Genomic DNA, 25,122 nt, shown 5'->3' on the forward strand with positions numbered 1-25,122 from the left:
GCTCTCCAATAGGCAACAGCTTCATCCCGTATACCGAGCTTGTGATTCCTCTACCATTACGACACCCATGTTATATGTTGTTATAATTACAATGTATGATTGAAATCCCAGCTAGACCTAACATTCCATGCCAGGCACGGCGGCGAACGATCATCCAAACCAACCACTGTTGTATAAATGCGGGTTGCAAGCGTAGTAACTATACTTTTTACCAGTGGCCGAACATTGACACCCCCATCCTGCAGTACATAGAACATCTATTGATGGCAAGTTTGAGAAGTTCGTTGGCGAGTCACGATACATACCATGAATACATTCTAGAAGAAATGATGCCCAGCCTAAACTGCTACCTACCTAACTTTACATGGCAAAGTATTCTCGACATTGAGATATCCCATCTGCGACGTGGGATGCACAGGCCGCGCTACATTGAATTAGGCAGGCGGCTAGGCCTATTTGCCAAAAACGTACCTATCATGCATCACCATGTCTCCCACGTTTCTTCGACGAAACCCTAGGTTTCCAGAGGTTCTGTTAGACCCACTTGCACTACCGACCAGCTTCTCATCATGGGGAGAGAACCGAGCTTAGGAGCTTAGAAGAGAAGGAGGGCAACTATCGCGAGACCACGGATACGGGTTTGAAGGTGTATCTCTGTTCTAGAAATATCGAGACCCCTGAATCCGGCCTTGTAGTTTCGATATGTGGTATTTCACCTGGGAGGTTGACCTTCATTCGCCATTTGGGCATCAAGTTACGAAATTGGGCAAGATACGAACGAGAACATCCCCAATAAGAAAACCCAGGGATGAGCCAACGTTTCGGGAAGTTGTTGGAGAAACCTGGCGAAGTACACTTATAGGAAAATAAAAATATAGCTTTTACATAGTTATACATCTACAACTATGTACATGATATATATATAACTACCATATTATTTCCACTATATTATTTACTCCACGATGCAATACCCCGCTAAGAATATGCCATGTTAATATCGTCGGCCAAGCAAGAAGCGAAGCGCCATAGCTGCATGAACGGGCGTGCATCACATCGAGTATCTGCGCGTTGCCGTTATAGACCTACATGAGGATCAGAAGCCAAGATGCACTTCAGACGGGCTCAGTCTTGGCTTCCACCGAATTAGGTGCTGATAGAAACTGCCAAAGGATTTGAAGCCCCCCACGCATATCAGAAATTACTGTAGCGAATTAACCCCGAAGTCCTCGGTGATGCATTCTGACCATTATAGTGCACGTGTTTACATGTCAAATATATCTCAAGCAGGCTTCCACCTAGAAGCTTCTATCATCCTACTAGAATATGTCTCTTCTTAATGACCATTTTTAAATCTTGTTTTAGCTGCAGTTTCAACTACCCGGCGACGCACATATAATTATGTAGTATATACTGTATACACAACCCCATGTTATTGCTACATGTATCACGTCATAATCATTTTACAAGCGAGACCATCCAGGTTACTCCAAGAATCTAATACATAGTACCTAATCGTCTATCGATTATCAGATCGTAACAATCGATAACTCCAGCCTTAGGAAATCTTAGAGGTTTCTTAATATCCCCCACTTTCTTCCCCCCATTTTCTTACCCCTTGACCTGGCTGACAATCCTAGCCGGACTCACTTCCCCGGAACTAGGATGCAATGAACTGTGGCAAGGGAAAAGGAACATCGAGAATTCATTACATTTACACGAGGTAAGCATCGTCGGCATACATTTGACCGAATACGGCAATATTACTGCAGAACGGCGAGATACATAACTGTTTCTCCGATGCTATCTCATATTTCTCAATGGCAAATTACATATGAGACTAGTTAATACTACTTTACCCTAAGATCTTAGGTATGATCGCATTCTTTTACGTAAACCGTTTCATTTGAATAATGTTCTTACATTCGTATGCGATGTTCAAAGCGAACGAAGCCGAGTATGTAAACTTGATGCTTTTCACGCTCATGCTATCTTTTCGGTGTTAGCTTCGAGAAAAGTAATAAGTCGTGCACTTAATGCACTTACAATCCCTTACATATCCAGGTCGTCGTAACTTACATAAACATGACACGCCAAGACCCGGCAATTTCAGAAACTTGAATAGACCCAACTCGGCTTTTGGTAATTGGGAATTGCGATGGGAGTCTCAAAACGTGGTGAATGGGGCACTGCAACGAGGGGCAGGAACGGGGCAGCCATTACCGTCTAGTTGGTGCTATGGGAAGTCATGTGAGTTACCAATAAAGAACGGGGCGGCCAATTATGAATTCCAAAAGGCCCGTTACGTAAGAAACATGATACGTAGTAGCTGTATCAGTACCCCACATCGTCAGGGCGCATGCTCAATTGAAGCCATTCCAGATGTCCTATGGTATTTTTAAAGTGATTACGTCGTCTTTTATTCTCGGGGAACTTATCCGGAGAGTATCGAAAACTAACTAACTCGCTCCACTGCCGTCTCCAACAAATCTTCCCTACCAGTCTTGCTTTAACTATATATATTATAAAATACTACGTACCCAAATAAGAGCGTTCGGCAGCTCCCCGAAACTTTTGCCATTGGCCCTCGGGTATTGCTCTGACGTTTCGGCTGTCGTAACCTCTCCCTCCCTCCCTCCGCGCGACGTTGGTCATTCGTTGGTCCGAGATGTCTTGCGTGTCGGGGTACACCAAACATTGAAAATCTAGAAAGCAAATATGTATACGATGTGTGGTAAATCTCAGACCGCAAGATATGCGTATGCGTATGCGTATGCTACTATACCCAGCGACCCGGTACCCAAATGCTTTCGCGCCCAAGCGGAAGACACGCCGGCAGCCTCCTTTGCTGTTTACGATACGCCATGATTTCGATGATCATTAAATACCAATCACCAGCAGAAAGGCACGCTAGTGTGGAGATTGGAGATTGCAGTGCAGCGCGCAGTCTCTTTGGAGCCGGATGCGCATTTTACGGGAAGAGCATACCCCACCCCCCCCCCCCCCCCCTGGTTAGGCTCAAGAGCCGACTCCCACATTCTCGGAGTCTACTCGAGTGGACTTGAAGCTCGACAGGAGTTTTACCTGTTACCTCTATCCGATCTTAGTGACCCGAGACTTAATGGGTTATCTGCATGTATCACGGCAGACTTTGTAAGACCATCACCAATGATGCTTAAGCTCTGCAGCAGATCAGAGAATAGCTCGAGATCTCCAAGGCCTAAAACCTGAAAGCGAACGCCTCTTAAGATAAGCGAGAAGTAAAGCGTTAAAAGGGATGCACGATAGGCTGAGGATACCGCAGCGGGATCTAACCGTTGTACCGGCGGATAGTTCCATATATTCATGCTTTTTGGTATAAGGTAAGCTGTGGGCAATTAAATAAATAAAAAAGAAATAAAAGTAATCACTTTAAATATTCTGATAAATCTGTGTAAGTCAAATACGCCTCCCCGGGACTTGTGGTTGCTTTTGGCGTTGCCCTTCACAGCATCTCGAAGAACGATTGGCGTGTGCCAGACTAAAGTAACGCACGACCAGGGTTTATCCAATGCTGTCTTAATGCTGTCCCCGCGATCGTTGTCTCGATTTTATCAGCCGCAGCGTTTGTCTCCCGTGTACACAAATGACAAGTTTTCGGGTCGATGAATTCATCATCGTCATCATCATCGTCAACCTTACATACATACATTATATCGAAGCCTCCCGTCTTCCACCGTGGCAAGGGATTCATCGTGTGGATCCGTTTGGCATTATACATACTAACATCCCTATAGCTGAGCAAGTTGTTTTGCTCACCGGACTGCCGTTCTGGGTAATTCTCCGCCCCGCCTTGCTGCACGAGCCCGACGGGCGGAACATGAGAAGTGATGAGTGATGTTACAACAGATTCGAGATTCAAATTTCGCATCTGACAGTTTCGCGTCCAAGGAAGGAAAACATATCGCCTCCATGGCGCAATGTTCAGTGACGAGAACGTTATTCGTGGTTTTAGATCCTACCCGTCCAGCCCAACTTTACGTACCCGCATTCGTACGTGCGGCAGGCACCGCAGGGCAAATTTCAGGGGCATTTCAGCTTATGGAAGGTTTCGTTTGTTTTTTAATGGGCACCTATTTATCGTTGGACCTGCAAATCAGAGCACATCAAACCCGACGCGATTATAAGTGGATGACAGAAACTCGGTCCTTCTCGGTAAATACCAAGGTGAGCTAAGAAGCACCGACAATAATAATACGACAACGTTTTATATTTATTATGTAATTAATAATTAAAATAAGTATTTATTATATACGTGTAAGTCTCGATGGAATAGTTATAAAACAAAAATACAATACGAAAAGGGGTGCACTTTAATGGTAACAGATCTTCAAAATTTAGTACCTAGCCTATCAAAAAGACCATAATAGCTGTCACAATGCACGCTTAGATATTTAATCGTGCCGATAATCATCTATCTAGCCCTTATTGGTCATGCTCGGTTGTGGAGGGCTAAAAGTACATAACGCTTTAACGATTTGCGCGCATGATCTCCTCACCAGTTCTCCATTACTCGGGGTTACTCGGGATCCAGAGCCGCAGAAGATGTGGGATGGACCCTGAAAATACAACGCTGCGATCCTAGACAACGGTCAATCAATGGAGCGTCGGGTTTTATTAGTCTTCTAGACTTTTTTACCCACTGTTTTTCATTATATGTAATCCGTATTATGCTCTAGGTTATGCGTACACCAGTATACATTAATAATGAATTAGATAAAACGGAATACGAATTACATGTGGAATAGGTACTATGTATTCGTACCGCCTCGTCTCGTATCGATTAGCTGCCCAGCCATGATTTATGTAATGCAAGTGGAGTTCTGGCCTTAGGGCTTAGCAGCATGACCCGTTTGCATTACATACGACAATGCTTAAGGTACGTATGCAACGACCTTGTGGTCCCGTTTCCCCTCTCTTACGACTTTACATGACAAGCAAGGCTTAAGCCATACTAGACCGAGAGCAGGAACAAGACATCGACCTAAAAAAAAAAAAAAAAAAAAAAAAAAACACACAAGATGATTGAAAATGACGCCGAAGTTGGCTGTCGGCATGACCACGGGCACTTCGTAAAATAAAAAAGGTCCAAGAGGAGCTGGGATTTTTCACGTGGTTCTGCTGCCATGCGACCGAGCCCATCCAAAGTCCTACCACTAACCCATGAGAATTCCGGTAGCCCGTTACGGATAAACCTGGCCCAAAAGCCGGATTTCGGGAGAGCTTTGACAAAGGCACCCTGTCCAAGTCTCGTAAAGCCGAACAGAACAACGGCCGTCGTCGGTTAGCGGTTAATTCGGTAGATTGATTGGGGTGGCCCCCGCGGATGTCAAAGGACTGGATTTGGAATGCTGCTGTGCTTCCCCGCATCCGCATGAAGAAAGATTCCTAGCCAAGCCAAGGCCTTCCAATGTCTATTAAATTTGGACCCTGCATATGGCTTACATGAACATACCGAATGCAATCTACATGACAGTCATCATATATGAGATAGCATGACATGACTACTCGAGTCGAGAGCGTGCAGAGCCGCGCTGGCCCCCCCAGTTTCCCCGGACCCGAGGAAGAACCCAGACCGAGCAGATATCGGTATCATGTGAGCGAGCATGTTTTCCCTGCTTCTGCTTAAACGAGTAAGGCTCGCAATAACATTCCATCCCGTTTAGGGAATGGGTTTTGTTATTTCAATGAAGGTACTAGGTTAGTTATTATAACTACTCTCTGTACTATAGTTTGGTTAGTAGGCATACCAGGAACATGTCACGCTATTAATGCTGGTTATCAACTAAAAAATAGCTTGGGAAATCGGTCCGTATACTAATCAGTCTAGGAATGAAGCCTGGCAGTGAGGTGCCTCCCCTGCGTTCGTAAATTTACTTAACCTAGGTTCTTAAGAGATCGTTCGGCTCGGAATAAGAGAGGCCAAGTATTATTATAATCCGCAAGTCTCATGTCCACATAACCTGCACCAGTCTATAAGGGGTATCGTCTTCCCAGCCGTCGGTTAAGCGAGTGGATCTGGAGGAGGATACTATGTATTATTCCGGGGTACCGACCATCTTCCCCAGGAAAGTCGGATTGGAGGCTTGCTTTGCTTCTCCGCAACATGACATATTTGGGGACTTTCGTCACGTTTAGACATTTTCCAAATACATATGTGCTTGGTCCTCTTAGCCGTGTGTCGTGGAATCTATTTTCATCGTCACTAAGAAAGAATTTAAACCGGCGAAATAAAATGTATAAAATAATATTAATATTAACAATAGAAGAAAGTAAATCCTCAGCTCGGATTCGACTCCTTCTCTAAGTCTCTCGGATCCTATATTATGTAAGTCGAAGTAATATTCGCAGATCAATTCTTCGTGAGACCTCTCCGCTGTCGTGTTTCGATCGAATTAATATTAATATATTGCACCATTCAGAAATTAGTATTGAGCGACCGCGCTCGCGAATCATATCGTCTCGGCGCAGAGTCACACACAACATAGATACGTACTTGTAGTATGTAGTATATAGTATATAGCACCTATATAGTATATACGTGGATTACATACCTACTCCTATTCCTATACGACCGCAATATGCGCTTCGTAAGGACTTGCCTACTTGTACATGTGGCACAGTAGCTTTCCTGCCTGCCCGCGCTGCACGTAAGAGCGGTATAGAGTATCGCGACCTATTGGCATCGCCTGTCTCAGCCCTGTTCGGCAATCAACCCCTGGGTCGGGGGGACGTGATAGGGCCAGTCTATGTTCCCAAAATATCTTACACCCCTCCTTGCCCCGCCTATCGCCAGCGCTTATCGGGTATTCTACATTCTCGTCGCCATCACAGACAGATTGCAATGCAATTGGCACAGGATATACGAAGAGGCTAACGTTGCGCCGAACAACACCCGCGTATCGTGTCCCTTTTCTCGACATGTTGGGTCGAAAGGGATCAGCTAAGGATCGGTGCTGCTGGAATCAGCGCTATCGAGAAGCATGCGCTCTCTCCCGATTGGGAACCTGGCTGTGACGAATTTCCATTCCTGGGGACATGGCTTCTTGTGATCAGCCCCCCCCCCCTTTGGTCGTCCCGCCGTTGCAAGTCGTGGAAACTCCAGATTCCCCTTTCGGCCCTGGGGGTGTGCCACACGAGACAGGCCAGCACGATACGCCGGGGAGGTCTTGGGAAGCATTACCAGTGATGAGCTCGCAATGATCCATACGATGATTCAGGTACGGCAGTGTGATGATCACCCACCCCCTTCCCTTGCGCGACCAGCCCCAAATACCTAAGGTGTCTACTTACACATAACAGCCATCCATTCATTCATACATACACACATACATACATAGGTACCTACACACACACATGTCCGTGTAAGCCTAGGGGTACATCCGCGAGGAATTCGAAACGTTGCATATCTCAAAGGCAATCTCGTTATTCTCTAACTACCTACCTAACCTAACCTTCACATATGTAACTCCTCACCAACGGCTCCGCGAGCACGACACAAATGAGCACGGGGGATCAATATGTACTATGTAGGTAAGTTTGCCTTCCCAATTGCAATTGCAATTGCGCCGCGCGCGGGGGTATCCAAAGGCCCTGAGGCCCCCATGTCGGTCATGCGCAGCGAGAAACCGTGCCCCCATTGGCGCGCGGTCGCTGGGCTGCCGCGGATATCGACATGTTTAAAGGACGTTTATATGAGATATGTCCATATGTATGTACCTACACGTAAAGTACCTAATCTGCCATCTACCTCATATATCGACTTTGCTGCGGGGAATACGAATAAGCCACAAAGTCCTAGATCTAACAATTATTGACCCTTTTTATTATTTTTATTTTTTTCTGCAGCGGAGCCGTTTATCTATCTTGGATCTATCTATCTATCCATCTTACGTTGGGGGGTTATATCATTTTATTTTATTCCTTTTCTTTTCTTTTCTGTTTCGCCCCCCGTACCCTCGCTTCGGTGCGGGCCCTACCCTATCGTCTTGCTCGCATTAGGCGTCTTACGTTAGACGGCCAGCAAAAAACCGCACCTTGTGACCTGTCTTCCCGCCCGGAATGTCAGCGGCCTGACCCGCGAATGCAAAGTGCCAGCTGGCAGTTGTGAGAACTGACGACGATGGTGAGAAAGCAAGCACGGGGAAGGTAATTACATACTACATCAGGTACCTTAACATATGGAATTATACCTATGCGCAAAGTGTGGAATTTTCAAGGGATCGTGAACGTGAAAGCAAAAAAAACGACCCCCACGTCGAGGGAAATCAAAAGGACCTGCTACTAACCTTCCTACCCAAGCCAAGGTGTACTTGCGAATGTCCGAATGGGCAGCGAGCAAGCAAATAACGAACGAACTCCGGGTATTTCTCCTTCGGGCCAAGCTAATACGCGCCTTCTACATAGGAATGCAAAAGTGTGACGTTGAGCAAGGCTATCGGGGTTTAGGCATTCTCTCTCCCCTTTACTCGCAAGGTGATGATGACGATGTTGTTTTCCGATTCATAACATGGCTATTATTATGGCCGATAAGGCGTTGTTCACGTTACCAAATGCGCGCGCGAAGTATTTCGATAGATAATACAATAGTAGATAATACGATAATTGGATAATGATTACCATACCATATTTTATCGTTTATTATTATTATTATTATTATTTATTTATTTATTTATTTATTTATTTATTTATTTATTTATTTATTCCTGAATTGTTTTATTCTATTAATATATACTTTTATGATATCTTACTTGCTTGATCCAATTACCTCCCAGACGAAAAAGTATCAAAACTCAACTAGCAAGTATTAATAGTCATGCACCCCTAAATCTCGATCGGCGCCGTTCAGTTCGAACGGCCCGGTGTCTCATGATAGACGGACGCGCGAAAGGAATCTGGCGTCAGCCCCGATGACGAGAGGTATACCCGATTGCAGAAATCGCAGCGGTGAATCAGAATGTCACCAGAACGATGAAATACGTAGTCTCAGACCCGGAAACGGCAAGGCTAGCTACCTACTTATGCCGTTCCCCAGATTCCATATCAACCTACCTAAAGTATAGTTCCTAACAAATGTAAATCCTCGAGATGCTCCTCGAGATCGAACCTGTCTTGGGTATGAACAACTAATGAGACCCGGTCCGAATTAAGCAATGCTCATCGAGATTACGTCCCAGATCGGGGGGGCAGACGGAGACGGGACGGCCTTATGTAGGTAGGTATCTTTACTCGATGCGAGATAAACTCTTTGTCCAAAGTTTGGTATCGAGAGAATTAGGTCATTGCGTCAGCAGGTCACCTGGGTGGACAACAATATAGGTAGTTACGAATGGCGATTAGCCGTCGATCGAGTGAAATTCCATGATATTTAACATTGATGGCCGTTTATGATGTCATTGCCCGCAACTCTTAATGATAACTGATAGGTACGGTACGGTGCGGTACGGTGCGGTGCGGTGCGGTGCGGTGCGGTGCGGTACCTAGGTGAAAGCGGTTGTTAGGTACTCCGTAGCCGATAACGAAATAAGGTCCCGCCAAGCATGGCTATCTTAGAATCCGATATCGATGTTAGGTCCTGCGCCGCTGGTGAATTCGAGATGGCCAGTTGTTCGCCCAATCCCCTAATCCCCTAGCCCTTAGACAGGATTGGTTGATATGGCGTATACAGCTTCTCCGGCTGGCTCCGGAGTTTTTGCTTACCTATATTACCTATATCGATTTCGACCAAGTACCTACCTATAGTACATCATGTATGTCCTACATGCTATTGCGTGCATGATAGTAAATTGTAACCCGCCAGTATTATTATCATCAAACCCGCCGGGTTCTCGACGGCGGGATGCAACCCGTGCTCTCGCTGTACATGATACAGTAACGAACAACGAACAGCTGACTTGGATCTTGATCCTTTAGGTACAGGATTAGATATCCTTCCTCGATAGGAGCAAGTCATTCATCGAGGATGCCACGTGGATTGCCGAAAGGAAATCTTCTATGTACAGGGGAAATTATTCGCAAGGTGATAATAATAACAGCAATAATAATAATTCGTTTTGAATCATTTATTTTGATTTCAAGTCTAGGTAATATCTTTTCCTTATAGCATCTCCCTAGAAAAGGCAGTCATGTTCCGCTAATTTGCGCCAGAGACTTACATGAGGGCATTCCGTTAACTTGGGAGAGTGCCTTTCCGTGGGGGTGTAACAAACATCCCGTGGAACTGGAGCAGCTCTTCACATGTGCGGGTTTGCATAACTGCATATCGTCCTCTCGGCAGCTGCAGTAGAAAGACAGAAAAAAAAAAAAGGGACGGGGTCATATGCGGTGATACATAAGAACCAGACAAGGTCGGTATGTGAAGCTTATTACCTACATACATAGGCACATAGCACTAATGCCGTGCGAGCTTCTCTTTCTCCTGCGCGTCATCACGTCGCAAGTGAGCATGGGAGAGAAGAGTCGCTAAGACCCGTCGTACGAGGCAAGTAATTCCCCATACTTCTCCGGATCCCGCTTAGATCATCCAGCCTCGGGGATCACCACCTCTCCGCAAAACACGATTTTTCCATGTGTTACGGCGCAGCGAGATGAGTTAGGAATTATTGTGCGAACGAGACCTGCGTGTCCCATGGACCATGGACCGTGGACCATGGGCCATAAACCCGTATGTGTGTGGTGTTGCAGCGGAGAGCTCTTTTTTTCTTCTTCTTTTTTTTTTGTCCTCGGCACGGCATGGGGCATGGCAGCGATTGGTCCTTTCGCTCCAGGAGACGGGTGACATGAATATTGTTCAGCAATTATTACGTACGCGAATTATCTGCAAACAACCGAGGATGCCCTCAGATGAACGCTGGGCCCCTTTTTCTCGTGTGCTTCGTGCTTACCTATTCGTCATGATTGCTGCCAAACAGGCGAGTTAATTTTATTGCGAGGTTGTCTTCTATAAACTCTTGTAGCTCGGCATACGTTCTCACATAATACGAAAAGGCCTCTCGCGACGTGTTCTTGTTTCGTAGTGTTCCATCCGGACCCCTTTCCCTCATTCCGTCCAGGGACCACGAGAACCGCAATTAGAATCTCGCAGGTTATAATTATCTCGCAGAGGTGTGTCGTGACGAGAGTGGATATGTTAGTCGAGATGTTAGTGTCGTCGGTGCCGGGTGTAGCATTCTCGTCCGCATCGTTGGGTCATTTTACAGTGTTCTAAGCATCGTGGGCATCTGCCTCACTCCTGACAAGGGACCAGAAACTATGAGTGTAGTATCTACCTCTCCCAAAGAACTCGGCTTGACTTACTGTGTGTACAATCCTAAAGACGTAGGTCTGGGACTTAGCCAACGCATCGTAAGACTCTCCCCGGTCTTCAGCGAAAGTCTTTAAACCACATCTACCCCCGTTCATCCAGGTAACTCCAACGTAACACGTAGTTGGAGTTGGATCATCTTTGTAATACAGATACTCACGGTGACCAATGCCACGATGAGGTGAAGCGAAGTGTGGTGGTTACACGAGCCACGGTCTAATTTTATATCTGGAAAACCCTCATCGTTCTAGGTAACCGGCGTGGGATTAGGTGTCGTCTGTTTGAAATTTCAGGATCATGGACCACGAGTCTGGGATCATCACATTACCACGTAAGGCAGAACGCGGAGGATATCGGCAGGTAGTGTAGTTGGTGAAGAATCCGAGCAAAACAAATTTAGCTCTGGGTCCCAAAAGTACGCGGGTGTGGCGGCTGGTCTGTCAATTAGTCTGTTAATAGTCTATAATTCACACATAAGTGAGATTTCGCCAACGTTTCTTGCAGTTTTATCTCGCTAGGCATCTTACGAAGAATTTTGTGAGGGTGCCATCCCCGTGGGAATTCCGACGTTCAGCTCAGCCTTCACCCCACCCACCCCCCCCCAGAGAAAGGCTTCGCCCATTCGCGGGGTCATACGGATGCTGACGGCCAAGGCCAATTGCTGTGCTGACGAATCTGCCTCACGTTGACTTGGTAATGGAAAATGGAATAGATAGGGGTGAATTTCCATCTGGCTACTGGACATGGCCGGCGCCCGTCAGACTTGCTTCGTCAACACGACATATAGAGGGTAATATGAGGGATCAGTCTATCTGACGATGTTAGAAGAAGTCTATTCGACCCTGCTGACAGCATGCGGCACGGGTGTCTAGTGTTTTTGCTATGTACTCGGGCCGTCCCTTATCATTTTAATTCGAATAGTCAGATCCAACGATCCAACTGCATAGGTGGCAACACCATATTCTCAGTTATTCCCAGTTGGTTTCAAGGGCCATCGCACCAAATGGTCAGCCGCGCATTTCTAATAGTTGACTCCTCATCCTGCTCCTTAATCTAGAGAAAACGAATGTATTAGGTAGGTGAGGAACGAGAAGAAGACGACGTATTGGCCCCCACGGGCGTAGTCAGACCCGGGCTCGGTCAGCAAGTAGGTAGGTAGAAGTAAGAAGCGTTTTTATTCAACTATTCAACTATTCGATTATTCTTTAAGCCCGCCATTGCCGTTGTGCATCATTTAAGGTGGGAAGCACGGCGCCAGCAAATACAGGGGTTGTGGTTGGTCTATGCTACCTACCAACGTACTTCTTCGAGATGACTTGCGAAACATGACCAATCGTGTAATGTAGTCAGCGCCATAGATCGTGGCTCTCCCGCAAATAGCGTATAAGTTAATTGAAATTCGGTACGCTCCAATTCTCTATCTGCTCAACTCTTAATTCCAAGACGGGTTGTACATAGACTATCGTCTGCACTTGCTCATATCCTGACGCACCCCGAGGCACATGCACACCGCCGTGTTCAGAAGTCGCCGACCAGCAATAGTCCGAGTTGATTTCTCCGTTGAACTGGGTAGGTATTTGGGTACCTAGGTAAAAGGATTCAAGCCGCATTGTTGCATACAAGGAGAAACGGCCAGTTACGTTTTATCACATGTAAATGATCCTCGGACCAGCGGACATTATTCAAAGGCCGGAGCAAATATTCAAATAGCAGGTCTGAGGAATAGTAAGTAACTCCTCCGTGGGGAAGCTAGGGTATCTGCAATACTAGTATCCGATATAGTTCTCAACCCAGGTCCTGGTCAGCCACGAGTAATCTCGACTTCTAGAAACGAAGAACAAAGTCCTAGTATCACATTCTCCTAAACAAAACCTATTAGCCCCAGGCACAATGTCTCATGTGACTTGTCACGGCGTGCTATCGCGATCATATATGTGAGTAGCTGAGACCTGGGGTCACGCGATGCAGAAACTCGTGCAAATATACCATTTATAGCAGTGCGCCCGAAATTGATCGATCCTCTTGTGCGCTGCAGTGAAACTCAGGCAGGGTTGTCACTTAAACAGAACAGGAACGTATGTGCAATCCCATATAGTTACGCCTCTTACGATCGTCAGTAAGAAAGAGTCTCGGGCAGAACTCCAGCTTTGAGTTAGGATAAGCGTGGTCTTCACCGGTCACTGAGTGTGTACCTACCATCATCCTCCGCCAAGCGAATATAATTAGTAAACTGCACAACGTCTACCAACAGCAGTTTTGAAGAACCGGTTACGCGGGATCTCTATCACTCGGCACCGCGACGTAGGACGAGTCACGTTACAACAGCAATTTAGAAATGTGTCTTATTCCAAGTGTCTTGTTCTAGTATAGTAGTCGAAATGCGGTAAGGATAGGTTAGGTATAGGTGAGGAGACTAGGATGAGGATGTCTCTAAATCCAGGTCTTTGAACCAAGCTCTAGTCAGATCCGTCTCACCATTCAGCCATCAACGATGACCCTGGACACCGAGAAATGAAGAATATGAACGGCGTAGGAAAATAATTATTTAATTCCTCGAAAAAGAAAAAAATTAAAAAAGAAAAAGAAAAAGAAAACCGAATATAATGACGATGAGGCATGTCGTAGCATAGGTGGGTTGGCGTACCACGGGGGCAGATCTGGGGGCCGTCATACCGAACAAGTTTTTTTAACTTCATGCACCCCAGAAATCTTTTGGAGTCCCTACGCACGTATTGCACATACACGTCGCCTGTAGGCTGTAGTCTATTTTATGGAGATATAATTAATATATATTGATGAAACTCCTAATCTCCCCAGGTGGCGACCTAAGGGGGGGGATGATCGCCAACCCCTTGGCGTTGCCTTGGATCTATGTATGTAGGCTAGGTTGTTAGGTTTCTTCGTGGTTGTAACTCGCCGGCTAACGGGTTCGCGATGGATACATTGCCGCAGCCGGAAAAAGCCATCGTGGCGGAATTAGATAGCTGCGTAGCGGCATGCCCCCTACATAATTCCCCGTAAGTTCCGTCCCAAAGATCCCGGGAGATCGGTTCCAGGGTTCTGCAGAGGCGGGCGGGCTGCCGCCCCCTGCTCCGTACGAGTCCCGACGGGCTCTCAGGGCCTTGGGTAAACTCGCCGGTTAAATGGAGTCGGCACGCCTCGACTGCGCGCCATTTAGCCGGCGAGGGAGGACACGAGGGATTCATAAGGGCATAGTCTCGCTGCGGGGGCCGCTATCTTTTTTTCTTCTTTGAAATTCTTTTCTCCCCTTTCTCCAATGCTTGGCGTACGGATCGCTTGCCGATGCGGAGGGTTGCTTTCCCCCATGGTCTCCAGGAACAAAGCACGGCACTCACGAGGCATCATCGTGTACGACATTCTATGGCTAGCTGGCTGTCAAAAATACCCCCGTAGCTGCTACCGCTGCATTGGTTTTTGGGTCAAAAGGTCATCGTAGTTAGACTGATGGATGGACAGCTAGATGGTCTAGCCAGGGCCCATTTCTTCCTCCTTGAATAGGCAACTTTCCGTTGGCGACGTTATTTTTACTTGGCACTACTTATTGGATTGTGATCAGACCGTGCCGCAGGCTTGCACTATTGCGACAGCCGTAAGCTCGCTCATGTGTGCTTGAGACGCGTAAGTTGAGTCTTAGGTAAACCCGGCTCTTCTTCTACGTACGGTACTCGTAGGGCCTGTCTTGAACTGGCCAACGGCGCAACGGCGCAACTGACACACCACGAGTGATGATCGGATAATGTAATCGGCGGTGAACAGTCTGTAGTCGTGCGACACATATGTTATATGATGGAGTGTACTAAGAGTAACCAAAACCCCTATATTAGTCTTGGCGATGCACAAGATTGCTCCCCCGGGGAGGCTAGGCCTATCTTCCGTTCGCGGGCTCCGTTATGCTTGGTCTGATGATCCTTCCCCGCGTCCTCTCCAGAGCCTCGCCATACGACGTGGAGATTAACGGTACGAGATCTGGAGAGGCGGCCAGGCGGCCAGGCGGTTGTTAGGTAAGGTAGGGTAAGACCCGAAATAAGTCAGCACACCCTTTTCGCGGGAATGGGACAATGTTTCAGAGGCTCGGTGCCACCCCCCAAGGACGTAGGATGCTGTCACGCGTTCGATTTGAGACAATTTTTGACAACTCAGCCTTGACAACTGTCTTCACACCCTCAGTAGATTTGTCGGGACAACGGTCTTCTTCAGCCTTCCCATCATGTCTTGGAGAGGAGGATCTGGCCCTGACAAGCCCTAACAAGCCCTGACAAAGCCCTGGCCGGCACCTGAGCTCTTCGTGTAACCGCTGATTCGGGACATAAGTTGTAAGGTTACAATAGCCGCGTCGCCACTCGTGTTCTCGTAAGTATTAACTAAGCGCAAGGCTCGCACAACGCTTTTCGGTCTGTAAGGTAGAAGACATTCAGCTTCCACCAACACCGCCAAAATGGCAATAATTTAGGGCGCAGCTCGATTCAATGCCTGCTCCGTAGTAGGCTTTCCGAAGGTGTAAGTACAATGTGCGTTTCTAGTTCCAGGTCTTGCTCATTGTCTACCGAGCATAGTGCCGTTCAGCTTTCCTGTAATTTCAATCAGCACATCTCTAGATAATATAGATAACTACTGCAACGTTGTAGATGAATAATATTACACGGGAACATCAACGTAGCTTGCATCGGAGATGATTGTCTGATATAGATGTCAGGAAGGAATTGCCTACCCCTGATCCTAAATGAGGCCCCGGTAGCCTACGGAGCTCGAATGGGATATTCACCTGGATGCACTTCTTGAGAGAAGTCTACGAAATTGGAAAAGAGGGTTCGATGGATTTTGATAGCGGTTAGACTCCGTGTGGGAAATAAGGCTCATGCTTGAGTATTGTTTCTCTAGTCCTTGGTACTCGTAGTCGCCACTAGTGTGTTATCCCAATGTCCTGATATATCCAAGGAATATTTTATACGTTCCTTGGTTCTTAACTTGGACCTCCTTCGAAATGGCATCCTGCGCTACGAACAGTGTCCTTACCATCGTCATGGGGACTACCCATCTCGGGCTATTGCAGTGGAAGAGGACTTTGCTGAGGTGTCGTTAGCAACCTGGGTTAGAATATCGGTATTAGTACTAGGAAATTAGATTTCGTATCCTTAGGGGTATTAGCATAGTATCAAGACCTTATAACAAAGGAGCTTTAGACTATAGAAACTATTCGTTTCATCTAGAAGCGCATTAAAGCTACTATCAAGTTTCGGGGGGATTGTATTGAGATGTTTCTGACGTACGGTAGGTCACTGCTCCGGACATCTTGTCCTGCCTCTAACTATAATGGCTTATTTAAGCCGGCATAAGCGTAGCGGCCTTGCTGCAATATATGATTGATTCATTATAAGGTGATTGACCTCTCCTTTTGACTGTGCAGTATGCTTCCGAGTTGGCATCTGAAGTTGTCGTAAGAAAGAACTCCTATAAATTAAAAGAATAGTGATTGACAAAGGGTATTAGCCCCTGCACTGCCTCATTCATTACCTGTTAAGCCCATTCTTTATTATAGCCCAGCAATGCTGAAGCGACATGGATTTAAATGGAATACCAGAGAAAAAAGGACGTCGATTGAAGCTGCACGAAGGAGTAGACATTCATCGCTACCCCTGATGCTGAAATCACGGTAAATCGCAAGCGGGGGTTCTTAGTGGTTATCAAGAGGACATTGCAGCCATTCTCAGAATGATCAGGAATAAAGGGGAGAGTAGTGATAATAAAATAGAGTCATAAGGGTGTAAGGGTGAATCATCTTGGGTTTCTACGATGTGGTTGAATTTGGCCTCATAGTTGGGTATAAAGGGGTATCGATTCAATCAGGGACTTTCGTTACTGGAAGTTTGAAGCGGCCATTACACTTAGCTCATAACCTTAACTATAACTAAACTTCCTAACTAAAAGTTCTCGCTAGATAATATAGTTGAAAACTTATCTGACTTTGCTTAAGAGGGAATTGTACCTGGCATCTCGTAGGGACCTAGGACAAGTCAATTCAATGATACTGACCCAGACCTAGGAGTTCTCAAATTTGCTATAATTTTAACTAAACCCACGTCCTCCTCATTAGGTCATTATGGAATAAGAAACAAATACCATATATTATTATCTATGCTACTGCCAGGAAAGCAAAAGCATTCAAATGAAAACTCGTGGGTACCTAAACCCACGTCATTCTCTTAGGACTTGCTGATGAGGATCAGTAAAGTGGTCACGGGAGGAAGGAGACTACTCTGTTAGCGTCATGGAATAGTGTCATATGATAAACACCTCATGCATTTTTAGTTAACATACAGCTGTCTTTGCGTAAGAACTTAGTAGGCAGACTATCCGTCATCAAGGCAATGAACAGCCTATTAAGTCCAGGCTCGGTGCTTAGCGTCTATGTGGATAAGAACCTTATAACCTTAAGGTGTTTAAGAAACTTGATGAAATAACTAATCTAAGCTAACTATGGAGAAGCACATGAGCCGTCGACGAGTAAATGGTTGCCCCGATGTAGTATAAGTATCCTCTGATCAGCACCACCATAATGTATCATCGCATTCGTAGACATCATCATAACCAAGAATGTACCCAAGAATGTACCCAATGATCGCCCTTTGCCTAGAAAAATAGAATATTGCATAGCCTCATACCCATTCATGTTAAACCCAAACCTGCACTCGCTCTAAATATACCCTCATTAAAGCGCACAAGACCTTTCCCCAGATCCCCAATGCCACTAATCCTAAGCCCCGCCGATCTGACGAGCCTCTTCCTCAGCTTCCTTATCAATCTCGTCAACCTCGTCCTTACTAAAGGCCTCGCTGAACTTGACCCAAGGACCATGCACCAAGCCCGTGCCCATACCGACTAAGATGCCTATGCCGGTGGTGGGAATCGCTACTAAACCGCTGACCAAGGACCCGACAGTTATGCCGAGTCCTCCGGCAATCCCGGCCCCTATACCGGCGCCAGTCGCGCCACCCTGTAACCAGCCAGACTCAAGACACTTGGCTGTCTTCAGCAGCTTGGCAGCTTTCATGTCGAGCTCCCGAGCGCGGAACTTTAGATCCTCGGCGACGTCGGGATCTTCTGCTTCGTCAGCCTGCTTGTGGAGTTGTACGGACTCCTCTTGGAGCTTCTTGGATTCTTCGATGCGCGAGGTGATTTCTTCTATCAGCTTCTCCTTGGTTGTCGGTTTTTCCTTCTGCCCCTCTCTGCTTTCTTCTTTGCTGCCGTCCGCCATTGCTAACCTGGAAGCTGGAAGATTGGCGTGCCGTAACGCTGCAAGAGGAGTCCTTTTACAAACGAACTGCAAATGTGTCAATGAAAGCGTGCAAGTGTTGTAAGTTGTCGTAAAGCATCAGCCTCATCCGTTTAGGGTAGGTTCCTCTTTTGGAAGTAGGTAGTTGTTTGGTTGTGGCTTGACAATTAAGGCTCCATCTCCACTTGAAAACATCCACTTGAAGACATTGTCTCGCGGCATGACGTCGTTTCGCAAGTCTGATACATAGTGTACAGGTAATATATGCATTGTTACTTAGTAATAATACACTAGTTTTCTCTAAAACCGCACTATGTTGCACAATTTATTGAGCTTTGGGCGGCATGTTTGTTTCGATAGATCATAGCGTACCTAAGATAAGAAAATGCATGTGATTGAATGATGTCAGCCCCTTAAACAGTCTGTTACCGGGAAAGGAGTAAGAAAAACAAACATGACGAAATGCTTAGGTAGGCTTGTGACCTTTAGGCGGGGAATATTGCAATTACATAAAATCCATAACAATCAATTGATGCCCGTGGACTTCACAGGAAGAAACTCCACCAATCATAAAATGCCCTTCGAAACAGCATAATTGCAAGGATGATAAACATGAGGTACATCATGTACGCATTGACAGATGGATACATAGCAGATAGCATTGATAGCATTGATAACAGGGCTTATCCGGCTTGCCTAATTTCGATCACTTGATAACCTCGGGACTATTATTAGTTGGGCCTCAAACCAATCACCGTGTCAGCGGGTCCATCATCTTAATTGAATTTTATTATAATTGAATTTATTAGAGGTCCCTGGATTTCCGACTTGGGAAGTACAGATCCCGTGATCGTTTCGAGCTCCAGATCTTCCTGAACCGCTGAAAGATTCTTGGGACGCTCCGAACCAGAGTTCGCATATTGTTGTTAGGTACCTACCTAGGTAACCTAGGTATGTACATAGAAATGATGAGTGTGGAGAAGTATTTCATGGACCCCTGGTTCGCGTTTCCACTTCCTCCATCCCATGCGATTCTTTTTTATTTTATCTGTCATTTTATATTTTATTAATATTTTTGGCCTTTTCTCACGATAATATCAAACACCCTCGCGACGGTATTACCCCATTTAATTATTGTTGGTCGGAATGGCCGATGACATGTCACACGATCATCACTCTCTAAAGGATAGTAAACAAGCAATGGTCATTAAGGGGTGTTATAACATTTCTTTTACATTTGCAGTATTGCAGAGAATGAATGAATGACACTTTAGGTACCTAAAGAGCGAGAATTCCATCTTATCCCCGATGGCCAACAAGTTAGATAATCAACGAAGACTTACATACTGATGTGGTTGACTTGAAGAGAAGATCTGGGGAATGTTCCCGCTGTCAGTCATGGGACTGGAACTGGAACTGGAACTGGAACTAGGTCTAGGACTGAGACTGGGTATCCTAGTCGTGATGATGATGAGATACATAGTGATGTACACGTAGTAGGTCCCAGCAACGGAAGTAAATATTCGAAATAAAATAATGAAATAATAAATAAAATATTTATTTTATTTCATTTATTCGAACTATCGTACGGATTATACCATACATACATAGTCCCCCGTCTCACGCACGGCCTCTTTGTATATAGCAATCCTAACCCATACGTATCTGTGCTTGGGACGATTGGAATACCACATCCTGTTTTGTTCGAGGGGTGATTAGCATGAAATGACACCAGCGGGCTCTCAGACGTTCTAGCGTTCCCGCGGGACGGGTCAGCATCCGGCGAACAGGGCATCGTCGACTTAGTCAACTTAGTCGACCTTAGTCTAACCCCCGGCCAATCTCTTGACTCGCGCGCGTTTCCCAATTCGAACGCGTTGCCGTCGCCATGACTTTTAGCTACTACCAGAGCGAGCGCCGCCTAACTTAGCCGAACAGAACTACCGGGCTCTATCACTCCATATAGCCTAGTCCTTCTAGAAGGAAGTTCGAAGCGTTCGGCCAAGGATACCAGCTGGAAGGAATTTCACCGACAGCCCTGGCTGTTAGGTGTTTCGCGCGAAGCGGATCGCCTGACCTAATATTCATATGTATATGTACCCCTGAAACTTCGTCATAGCGATTGTTATGGATCTCCCATTAATGACTTGAAGACGCCATTCCCAAAGGAGATTCACTTGCATGAGGACATCGCGTCTTGAAGTTTGTAGGTTAGCATTAACTACTGCAATTGATATCGCCGCTGTCAAAGTCATATTATAAAACCTTGCAATCACGGGGAAGCCCCGGGATATGAAATACCAGCCTTGCAGCTCGTGAGCCGTTGACTAGGTAGCACATACGTACTAACCTACATAGTACGTAGCAATCGCTTCGCATAATCTGGAATCTAATAGGCTCTTTAATCGACCTCTCCGGTAGTTCTCCACCACGATATCTCCATCGGACATAAGACACTTTCAGCTTCAGTCGGTGTTTCTGGACACTTTAATTTACCAACTCTGATGTTTCTGATCTGTTGGTATGGAGACGACCCCGGAGAAAGCTAGAGTTGCGGATCGCTTGAAGCCCGTCGCCAAGTAAGCTGAACAATATGAAGGCATATCGACCCGAGGCCATGGCTTCGGTGGATTTTACAACCACTTTACAGCGACATGGGTGGATACGATGAGCTCCGATTCTACGATCTCATGATGATGAATGGAGAAGTTGGTCTTTGAACCACGACTCCGAGTGATCGGGTCAGTTTGTGGATTGATTGTTTCGATCTCGTGGTAACTATTCACCCACAAGTACTACATATAGAGAAGGATGATAGCTAATAGCCTTTGCTAATGGGATGAGATAAGGGAGCTTGTTTCCACGTGGACATGAAGTTCCCCCCCCCCCCCACTGAGGTACATTGGCGAAATGCGAGGCTCTATTCCTTCAACCAGATACTTGAACACTGAGGAACTATATTTCCATCTTGAGATAAATTCAAATAAATAAATAAAATGATGGGATAATATTTAATTGAGGAGTGCTTACTGCCGCAATGCGGTTGATCCCTCCCGCACGTTAAAGGTAAGCGTTATACATACACAGGCCCTGCTTCTCCTCCTTCTGTAAGGTCACCACCCTCTTAGCAGAAACACCATAAATAGGAACTTGCATAAGGATGTGCCCAAGCCTAAACTGTACCCATTAGTTATAACAAGCTAAGTTATAAGTAAACTATGCCTTAATAGTTGTTCGGTAAAACAATAGTCTACCTATACCTAAATATACGACTAATAATAGCCGGTCAGTGGTTTGAAAACGTGCATGTGCCTACGTGTGGGGAGCCATATCAGAGACATCAAGGTGCTTGACCGCAGTCGAATGGGATTCTGTTAGTAATGAATCCTTCCGCCGCAAAGGAATGAAACGCACCTATTACAATCGTATGCGAATGGCTCATGCAGGGACCTCGAGATAGGATAACTCCGATGGCACCAACCCATGTGGCATTGTGCCATATCGTGAGTTTGCTATTGCTCGAACTTACATAATAATATCCGATGACCACCAGACCATACTGACATTTACCCCTGGCCTAACACTTAATAGCCAGATGTCTCTCGGTGAGCGGCGTGAGTGGCTCAAACCTACGACTTATTGCCGAAAGGGGAAGGTCAGTAAGTAAGTGGGTGACCCCCAAACAACCCCTTCCAGCCCTTACACGATGTAGAAAGCCACCTACTTCGTGCAGCTACCTAGGTATGTATGTAAGTCTTCTGGAAATGGAGAAGCTCCCGTCAGAAGTTTAAACACGAGCACGCCAATGAAAGCACCTCACCTTTCCGTCGCGGCCTGGCGGGATGGGCGGACGGGAAACCGTTTCTAACATCCCGCGTAGGATTCGATATCTTAGTCTCGTAATTGACATAGTTATTATATATACTATGTAATGGCATGGTTTGGCCGTGTTGGTCCCTACATTCATACATGCATGCATCCATACATATATATATCCTGCGTTAAGTAAAATACAAATACGAAAGGAGTATGTAGCTCATCCCACAACTGCAGTTCAGTTCAGCATGCCTATGTAGCATCCCGTCAATCATCAACCAACTACCTACCACGAACAACTGCCGTAGCTGGTGGCGGCCGGCGCGTGCGGCGCATGCTTTTCATAACAGGGACTAGGGAACCATTCACATTCACCATTGCTACACCGCAAGCCCCAATCTGCAGCCGAGCTGATTCTGGCGCGCGCTGATTGGTTTCCGCCGCGACGATTAGACCTGTCAAAACTGTACTGCCCCGGATCTACACCGGTATGTATTCTCATGTACATAGGTAGGTAGGTATGTATGTACAGTGAGCCGCCAGCGCGGGACGCTTATTAACTGCGGCTTTTGCGAAACGCGGCTCGAATAGTTGGGTCGCCTTGTCCGTAGCCCTGCATGCTCTGCCGCGACACGTATACGAAGTGTGTGTATACTTTTGTTGGTGCGAGGCTGGATTGGATGGATGGACGAGCTGCTTTGGCCTTCAGTTCAACTTACCGCCTCGTGTCGGTGTCGTCAACCCTGTCGGCGTCGCACGTAGATTTTTGACCGGTCATCACCCGCCCGAACCATGTCGCTGTGTGTGTGTGTGTGTGTGTGTGTGTCTGTCCATCTGTATGTATTCTCTACACTGGGTTCATACATAGCATGATGCCCAACGCGTCGAAAGACCCAACATCAATCAAATCTGATCCAAGACCATGGGCCGTGATGAGAACCCTTCTTAATTTCCAAACAATCGTGATATTCATGGGACGGTTAAGTATGTATTATCACACGCACGCGACATTATGTAGAGTAGTGGAGTTATCTCACCTCCCAAGCTACCAAATCCATGACGACGGGTTCGATTACACCGTAGATAGACCGATACAGTTTTGATGGAGGATCGCGCCAGCGCCATGCTGCCGGGCTCGACATGTTGTGTACATACTTGCAGCGGCGAGGGCGGGTCCTGTCACTCTCTGTACATACCGGTAAGGTAAGAAGCTAGAATTAATCTCCCTTACCCCGAATAGGAGCAGCGCAGTGGTAGGGGGTCGGGTACAGAAGAGCCCTTGTCGGAGCCATCTGGGTTTACTGGCTGGGGGTGTTCCAAAACGGAAGAGCGCTCGGCAAACTTTTTACTCAAGACGGTATTGGCGTGTGATAAATTCCGAATAGACCATGTTATGTACTCAATTGATATCGCGCTATAGACATGGGATAGAAAACCCAGGGGAGCGCTGGGAGCGATTTGCGGCTCCGCAGCAATGTTACCTTGAGTTCCAGGCGGAAGGGAGGCCGGTGCATCCCGGGGAGCCTTGGAGCCAGGGGGGACGACCCGCTTGGGTAGAATTTAATATATCTATTCTCTATGTACGTACTATTGAACGCCTAAGGCATGAGGAAGTTCGTCCCAGGGCTATGGTTTCGGAAAACAGTTCGCATACTATGTATGTAGAGAAGCGAAAATGTGACATGTCGTCGCTTCAGGGATAGCAGCAGATTAGTTTGGGGTGCGTTCAGGATTTCTCGTCGTACGTGCGGCCGGAGCGGTAATGAAAGTAGTCAAGGATTAACGAGAATAAAATAAAATAAAACAAAACATGATAAAATAAAAATATTAAAAATATTATTTTATTCCTAGGAAAAGAAAAAGAAAATACTTAACCGAGACTGCCGCGTGTATTACCGACGACGCGGTAACCTCCTTAATAGGCGACATATAAGGTTATTTGATGCAAGGTAATATTAACTGTACCGACTCGTTGGTAGCAGCAAACCGAACTGTCAATGAAAACATTTAGAAGGTTCAAGCGGGGCCAGATGAATATTCTCGAATATTCTAGTAACTACCTAGGTTAGATAATTTTAATAGAAGCTCACTTATCTTAACATGTAGATAGATATTAGTGGCATCCCTTACGTAGACGCAAAGGCGGTAAAGCTTCTGTGATCTTCACAATTTAGCCCTGGCAAGGCTCTCAAGCCCTTTACAGCACATACATAGTGTATAAGCTAGTATGAATGTTGTTTGTGTATATCGAACTCATGTTTGATAGAAAAGGGGTTATAGTTTAGTGCTCGTAAAATAGCTTATCGCACGAGTAACCATGAGGCTCGTGTTGTAAGTGTACCTAGGGAAATGAAAGTATCCCGTGACACTCTAAGATTCTAGATCTACATGTAGTGGTGTAGTTCGTTGTTACTTGACACTATAGCATGAAGTGTGCTTTAAGAAGCTTGGTGTCTAATTTTATAATTTCACAATGAACAATTTGATTAATTAGATGTGTATACAGAGTTTTTGAAACCACGTCCAATCCTACGGCTGGGAAGTTATCATAGATTAACCTTGCTCTGAGTTTACCAGATATCTATAGCTTTTGAACGTCGACTAGATGGCCCAAATAACAGTTTTAAAGACTCGTTAAGAACAAGGCGGTAATACTATAGCTGTGGAAGCCGGTAGC

The 25,122-nt window shown here is 46.1% G+C and overlaps 2 protein-coding genes across 2 annotated transcripts; one reads left to right on the forward strand and one right to left on the reverse strand.

The window, feature by feature from the left end:
- The first annotated feature begins 10,542 nt into the window (after positions 1-10,542).
- F4813DRAFT_100754 (uncharacterized protein) lies at positions 10,543-11,097 on the forward strand. The gene has a single exon (XM_049238390.1). The coding sequence runs from the start codon at positions 10,671-10,673 to the stop codon at positions 10,953-10,955; it is 285 nt and encodes a 94-aa protein (XP_049104139.1). The 5' UTR covers positions 10,543-10,670; the 3' UTR covers positions 10,956-11,097.
- Positions 11,098-17,721: 6,624 nt separating this feature from the next.
- Positions 17,722-19,217, reverse strand: F4813DRAFT_343750 (uncharacterized protein). Its single transcript, XM_049241571.1, has one exon. The coding sequence runs from the start codon at positions 18,609-18,611 to the stop codon at positions 18,111-18,113; it is 501 nt and encodes a 166-aa protein (XP_049104140.1). The 5' UTR covers positions 18,612-19,217; the 3' UTR covers positions 17,722-18,110.
- Between the last annotated feature and the right edge of the window lie 5,905 nt (positions 19,218-25,122).

The sequence above is a fragment of the Daldinia decipiens genome (assembly GCF_022478715.1).
Source record: "Daldinia decipiens strain CBS 113046 unplaced genomic scaffold F4813scaffold_2, whole genome shotgun sequence".
NCBI classification, from domain to species: Eukaryota; Fungi; Ascomycota; class Sordariomycetes; order Xylariales; family Hypoxylaceae; genus Daldinia; species Daldinia decipiens.